Source organism: Bombyx mori, chromosome 15, assembly GCF_030269925.1.
Source record: "Bombyx mori chromosome 15, ASM3026992v2".
Classification (NCBI taxonomy): Eukaryota; Metazoa; Arthropoda; class Insecta; order Lepidoptera; family Bombycidae; genus Bombyx; species Bombyx mori.
In genome coordinates, this window is record NC_085121.1 from 16,120,644 (window position 1) to 16,127,987 (window position 7,344).

At 35.4% G+C, this 7,344-nt stretch overlaps 1 protein-coding gene across 1 annotated transcript; it reads right to left on the reverse strand.

Moving 5' to 3' along the window:
- Positions 1 to 2,460: 2,460 nt before the first annotated feature.
- On the reverse strand, positions 2,461 to 6,198 carry LOC101739155 (uncharacterized). Its single transcript, XM_004923006.5, has 4 exons — positions 5,610 to 6,198; positions 5,104 to 5,239; positions 3,917 to 4,053; positions 2,461 to 3,459 (listed from the first exon to the last, which is right to left on the reverse strand). Exons 1-4 carry the CDS (start codon positions 5,712 to 5,714, stop codon positions 3,286 to 3,288), a joined length of 552 nt encoding a protein of 183 aa, XP_004923063.1. The 5' UTR covers positions 5,715 to 6,198; the 3' UTR covers positions 2,461 to 3,285.
- Positions 6,199 to 7,344: the final 1,146 nt, after the last annotated feature.

Here is a 7,344-nt window from a genome sequence, read left to right on the forward strand (position 1 = left end):
GTGATTTTAGTGGATCGGATGGAGTCGTAGGGACGTGTCTAGGACATCAGTGGTCCTGCACAAGCCGGAATTGGAGAGTAATCAGCAGCGGCCACGATGGGACGGTTTTTATGACGCATCACCTTATTCAAGTCTCCTTCCGTCGTTAACTTCTGGTGTCTTTAGTTCAATTCGAGGTCCAGATCGTCGTGAAGGTATACGTTTCTAACGAACCACGGTGCTCCAGCTATTCACTAGCTATTCAATGAAAACGTCGTGTAATAAAAATGAAACCCGCAAAATTATAATTTGCGTAATTACTGGTGGTAGGACCTCTTGTGAGTCCGCGCGGGTGGGTACCACCACCCTGCCTATTTCTGCCGTGAAGCAGTAATGCGTATCGGTTTGAAGGGTGGGGCAGCCGTTGTAATTATACTGACAACTTAGAACTTATATCTAAAGGTGGGTGGCGCATTTACATTGTAGAGGTCTAAGAGGTCATTGTAGAGGACTCCAGTAACCATTTAACACCAGGTGGGCTGTGAGATCGTCCGCCCACCTAAGCAATAAAAAAATCAGGAAAAGGAATACCAACCATATGGCTAGCGTGGTATGGACATGTGATGCGTAGAGAGAAGATGTATGTGACTAGGAGATGTATGGAACTGTATACTTAGTGCGAGTTTTTTAATGTTCTCGTTAGCGTACAAGTTAACTCAAATTTGTATGAAGTTGGAACGTTTGCCTATGTTTGGCGCTAGGGGCGCTGTTCCAACTGCATACAATTAGAGTTGGCTTTTACGCTTTCGAGAACATTAAAAAACTCGCACTAAGCACACTGAACGATGTCTATGTCTATAATAAAAAAAAAATATGATTAGATTTGATCACTTGCAGGGGTCATTATAGGCCGTAGGCAATTTTAATGCTTGAGCGAACGAGTTCACGGCCCATTCAGCGTTAAATGATTATCGGAGCCCACAGTCAACATATTAACGCTGCCACCCACCATAAAGTTTAATGTTTATTGTTCAACTGTATAGCAATTCCGCAAATTTTAACTTTTTCGAGGTTCATTTATATTACATGATGATATTCCTTCTTCTTCATCAACATTGTTGATCGAAGTTTTTTCCACCTAATGCCACTAGGTGGGGTCGGCACAACTAATTTCTCTATTCCATTCTCTTCTATCAGACGTCATCTCAACACTCACTCCTCTCTCTCTCTCATATCGTCATTCACACACTCCATCCATGTCTTTTTCGGTCGACCTCTTCCCCCTCTACCTTGCACTACCAGTGAGCTTAGTGCGAGTTTTTTAACGTTCTCGATAGCGTAAAAGTTAACTTAAACTTGTATGCAGTTGGAACAGCGCCCCTAGCGGCAAACGTAGGTAAACTTTCCAACTCCATACTGAATTAGGTAACTTTTAGCTCTTAATGATATTGTCAAACATTACTGATAGGATAGATAATATGAGCAGGATTCACGTCGCGGAACATAGATAGAGCAAAGCTGGGAGTGCGAAACTTATGGCCTAATTTCAAATATTTAAGCAGAATTTTAGTTTTTACACTTGATTGGTTTGATACAGCTTTCTGTGCATTAGGCAAAGTCGATGTCAGGGTTCATTAATTGAATTTTCTAAGTGTATGGAGAGAATTTTCGATACTCATTGTTTTGCTTCTAGTTGTGCCCTTTATCCATTTTACCATTACACTACCCCTCCAGCACAGCAGTTTACCCATCTAAACACAAGCACATCAATTTTCTCTCACCTCTCTGTTTTACTATACACCATACTTTCTAGAATAAACTTCTCTCTGTAGTGTTTCCAGACAGCTATGATTTTTTTTTTTCAAATGAGGTTTGAAAATGGTACTTAAGCTATTGTAAGTATTGCTGGTAGATACTGGCTGAATGTTTACAATAAAATTTAAATCTAAGAGATAGTTCTACTTGCACTAATACTGGAATCAATGTTGATTATATGCTATTGTGGCAGGGTAGCCATCGTAGAACACATATTTGAAAGATTACTGGTGGTAGGACCTCTTCAGTCCGCACGGGTAGGTACCATCGCCCTGCCTATTTCTGCCGTGAAGCAGTAATGCGTTTCGGTTTGAAGGGTGGGGAGCCGTTGTAACTATACTGAGACCTTAGAACTCATATCTCAAGGTGGGTGGCGGTATTTACGTTGTGGATGTCTATGGGCTCCGGTAACCACTTAACACCAGGTGGGCTGTGAGCTCGTCCACCTATCTATGCAATAAAAAAATAAAAAATTTCGCTTATGACATTTTCAAGATAACCTTGCAGATATACAAGTTCCCAACAACAACATTCGGACCGTTGGTCTACAGAGTAATATCACCCGCTCAATGGATTTTTTTCTCTCGGTCTTTAAATCTCCCACACTATCATAATTTCATACTTTAGATACTTTCTGCCTGAGGGAATTAGAAAAGGAAATCAAAATACATTGTGAAAATAATGTAATATTCCAACGGATTCATATTATTTCAAACATCTGTAGATAAATAAATACATTTATAGGGGTATTAAGTTAACAAAATGTATGTGATTATTTAGCTACTTGCTAAATGAAGATAATTAAGGACAAGCAACATTTGCTCATCGAAGATAGCAGTCATCAAATAATAGTTACATTTGAAACTACACTAATTAATCACAATAGACCATTTGTGTATGTATAAGACACTCACATAGGCATTTGTCTCATGTTAAGCAAATTGGACAACATGAAACAACTTTAGACTGGCCTCATACTGATATGCTTATGTTTGTAGTGGATAGTGCTTACTCTACAAATATTGCTGGCTTTAGGCACTACATATGCTTTTTAGAAGCAATAAATGTTGAAAAAAATTTTATAATTTAAGCCTACATCAAATATGAATCAATACTACCAAACAGTTTCTAGACAATGAAAGTTACATTCCAGGTAAAATGTTTTCGAAACATGTTAATAATTTTTATGTTATTAACCTTTGTTCCATAAGAGACTGATAATTTCGTAATCTCAAGTAAATTAAAAAACATATATGTCTCACATTCTAAGTTATTTGTGGCTTTTAGATAGACTAATTTAAGGTGACACAGCATTCACATATAGCTGATGAATTAAATGAGTTTTTTTGTTTATGCAAACATGCTCAATTATAAAATAAGCTATCAACAATAGTTTTGTAATTTTTTGCATGTGTGCACTTCTATATTTACACTCCAAAATAAATGTTTGTTGATTTGACTAATATTTCAACGATTGTTGTTCTACTTTATCTACTTTTTCCTCCTAGTTCGAACCACGGTCCAGCCAGGTTCAACGTCCTCGTCCATAGGCTCAGAATCTTGCTTGTCCTTCCCTATTTCATCCACATTTGATACATTTTCAGGTAATTCTTCTTCATCTTCACTGCTACTGCTTGTTGTGTCATCATCTGGGTTGCCATGGTGCTGTAATAAATAGAATACGAAATTTTACAAAAATGGTACATATTATCTTGTTACAACAATTATAATGTTCCAATTGTTTAGTTTTCAATGAAAATGAAGAAAGCACGGAGTTTAATTCTAATATTATTAAATTTTATTATTTTTATTTACTCTTTGATAGGTACAAACACATATATTTATTTGTAATGCTAATAATTATAGGCAGTGGTACAATTGGCATTGCTGACATCCACGAGTGACAGTGACTAGTTACCATCAGTTGGGCCATATACTTGTCTGCCTACAGAGGCATGGAAAACTGGAGCAAAAGCTATGAAAAAGCTACTATCTAAAGGAGTTAGCGAATGAGTGTCAACTTTTTTTAGGAAAGACATTCAAAAGTGATTGCAGATCTGACTGTTTTCTATCTGCTGTTAGTTTGAAACAGACCAATAACATTATAACATTTTTAACTTACTTGTGGAGGAACTGATTCATGTATTGGTTGACTCAACCATTTCTGACATTTAGGCATTGCCTCAATCCTAGCTCTCAACTCATCATGATGTCCCTCTTTTAGTAAAGTAAGGTAAAGTATGAGTAGATTTGCTATTTCTGTAAATATTAAATTAAAATCAGTTGGGCTTATTGTATTACACTTCATAATTAATTTTATGTTTAATATCAAAAACATTGGCCCTGAAAAAGATGCTTAAGTTTTGCAAGACTCATGCTAGTTCAAGTTTTTGAGTTCATATTTCATTATAGTCAGCGAAATGGGCTAAATGAGAAAACACAGCCTAATCAAAATATCAAGATAGTTAAAGTTGCATAGTTTTGAAACATGTGTATATGTCAGGTAAAATTAAATGTGTTGACACCTACCTACCTACATATGCCTTCCAAAAATATAGTAAAGAGAAACATGTATACTCAAATCGACAACTATTTTTTGCAACTACAACCACCACATAATATAATACTATATTCTCATGCATAGGGTATTATAAAAATATATATATTAAGATATCTGGAGGAATTGGTTTACGTAATTATTAAAAGAAAAACTAGGCAGTTACTAACACCATAATGACATGATACAGAATCATGATTTTTAATGTTGGTCCATAAATAATAAATATGATCAGTTATTATCAATTACAATTAAAAAGATGCATAATTGAAAAATACACTAGCAAATATGAGTATTATGAATATTCTGCATGGTATATTCAAATGCACATTTTTATTTAAGATGAGGATTAAGAAGAAAAATCAGAGCTGGTCAGATTTAATGTCAGATATCTGGAACGAAAATGTGGGTATTGTACCTTTGTAATACGTTTTTTTTATTGCTTAGATGGGTTCACAGCCCACCTGGTGTTAAGTGGTTACTGGAGCCCATAGACATCTACAACGTAAATGCGCCACCCCCCTTGAGAGATAAGTTCTAAGGTCTCAGTATAGTTACAACGGCTACCCCACCCTTCAAACCGAAACGCATTATTGCTTCACGGCCGAAATAGGTGGGGTGGTGGTACCTATCCGCTCGGACACACAAGAGGTCCTACCACCTGTAAAAATCTTAGAATAAATCTTGATCATGTTTTTGATAAATAAACTATATAAATTAAAACAATAAAATATGTGGTTACTTTGACTTACCTTTCGGAGATTCATCATGGCAGACAGTATCAAACTCTTCATCCATGAGATCTTCTATCACTTCAGCCAACTCATCTCTATCCACTACATTTTCAACACAATATCTTGCTATATACACTGCCATTAACTGTGCCGTCTGAAAAGACAGTATCATTATAAGCTAATTTGATTTTACTGTATATTGTCTCACATAATAAGTATATAGTTAATAATAGTCAAACAAACACTACTAGTGTAGTTAACCATCTAATCCTTAAAGTATTCTATTTATATTTTAAAAGTAATTATTAATAACAAATAGATGTATATATTTTATCGCAGTGATTGAAATTTTTGTCAGGAAACAGCTGTCCTGCCTTTCGAATTACGTCAATTACGGAATTACGACGTAATTTACGTCATCACTTAAGTGTTTTTTGAACGCCTTTGTCACGATTTACTTATTAAATACAATTACAAAATATGATTTTTTAAGTTGTTATATTAATTGAAAAAACATTTCACACCTTTTCGCCCCCTGGAGCTCCCATACCATGTTCAACAGCTAGTTGTAAAGCTGTCCAGTTATTGAGTACTAAATCTACGATAGGTTTAAAATCGTCATACAACATTTCTTTATTTTTATGAGATTTATTAAACTATGTAAACAATACTAAATATTGAAGTTCACACATTTTCATAACCTCTGCTTTACACCACTTTTTTTAAGGGATTTTATGACCTGGTAACTAAGACCTTTAGGTCAAGTCCTATTTTAATTTTAATGAAAACTTTTTTGTATGAAACATGATATTATGAAATAAACTGAAGTGATTAGAAACATGGCAAGAAATGAAATGAAATAAAACGAAACGAAACGAACTGAAATGAAATATAATCTCTAAAATGGTGGTCATTTACTGAAACTTTTACAGTGTACTTTTTGGAGGATCCCGAGAAGTTACGCTTAGCGGCTTTGTTTCATTTTCTCACATTTGTGCACTTTCACTAATACTAAACAGTTAATAAACCACCCTTATTACACATTTAAACCTGAAGAAATACTAAATAGACAGAATAAAACAAATCACACAACTTCACACCTCGCGTTCCCGCCAAAAAGTTCGCTTTCCACCACAAATGGTGGACCGTCCATAAATAATACATTTATTAATTAATATCTTTTGAAGACTTACATACTTTTGTAATAAAATAATATATTACTTAACACTATTTCTCCAATAGATCCAAACTTTAGAAAAAAATATCGTTTATTATCCGTTTAATAATTGAGTCGACTATTATCAAAGCCGGCAATCTGACTTTTGGACAGTTATTGGTAAATCAGAAAAACGAATTATTGTCACAAAACTCTTCGGAACGACATCTTAGATAAATAAAAGGTTAACTATTAACCTTTATTTAATGCAGGTTTTGAACCATATTCTTTGAAGGATACGATTATATTCAAATCAATCTGTATTGACATATCAATAACATTTTTTTGTCCAAATGCACAGATTGCCACCTTTGATAATAGACGACTCAATTTATATTTTCATTTCATCTTGTTTTTGATGTCCAGAAGGAAAGAGTACTAGGCTAGGCTAGAACACCAAAACTGGTATCATAATAGCAACCGCGGATGACTGTAATTAACCGTCAAACGAAAGCCTGTGCCAGACGACTTTGAATATTTTAGCATTTTCAAAGCTCGATTCCAGGATCTCGCCCGGATCTAATTCATTATGAACGATACGATATTTATATTATGACTGATATTGAATACTGGTGGTAGGACATCTTGTGAGTCCGCACGGCTAGGTAAGAGCACCCTGCCTATTTCTGCCGTGAAGCAGTAATCTCTCAAGGTGGGTGGCGGCATTTGCTCTTTAGATGTCTATGGGTTCCAGTAACCATTGAACACCAGGTGGGCCGTGAGCTCGTCCACCCATCTGTGCAATAAATAAAAAAATAAAAAATACGATCAGCTCTAGGTTTATACGTGAAGTGTTTTGTGTCTGTGCCTTTTATCCATAGAAAATAAATTGAAACTAGAAGACTGTGACAGTATTTCATTTCATCCCAGTTGGATAATGTCTCAAATTAATGATCCTTAGAAGTTGTCGTGGCCTAAAAGATAAGCGTCCGGTGCATTCGTATAAAGCGATGCACTGGTGTACGAATCCCGCAGGCGGATACCAATTTTTTTAATGAAATACGTACTCAACAAATGCTCACGATTGACTTCCACGGTGAAGG

What these genes read in the sequence shown, in the direction of transcription:
- LOC101739155 (XM_004923006.5), bottom strand. Translation starts at nt 5,714, where the DNA reads ATGTTGTATGACGATTTTAAACCTATCGTAGATTTAGTACTCAATAAC. An exon ending in CCATGATGAATCTCCGAAAG is followed by an intron (nt 4,054 to 5,103) that starts GTAAGTCAAAGT and finishes TAATATTTACAG; the next exon opens with AAATAGCAAATCTACTCATA. An exon ending in ATGAATCAGTTCCTCCACAA is followed by an intron (nt 3,460 to 3,916) that starts GTAAGTTAAAAA and finishes TATTTATTACAG; the next exon opens with CACCATGGCAACCCAGATGA.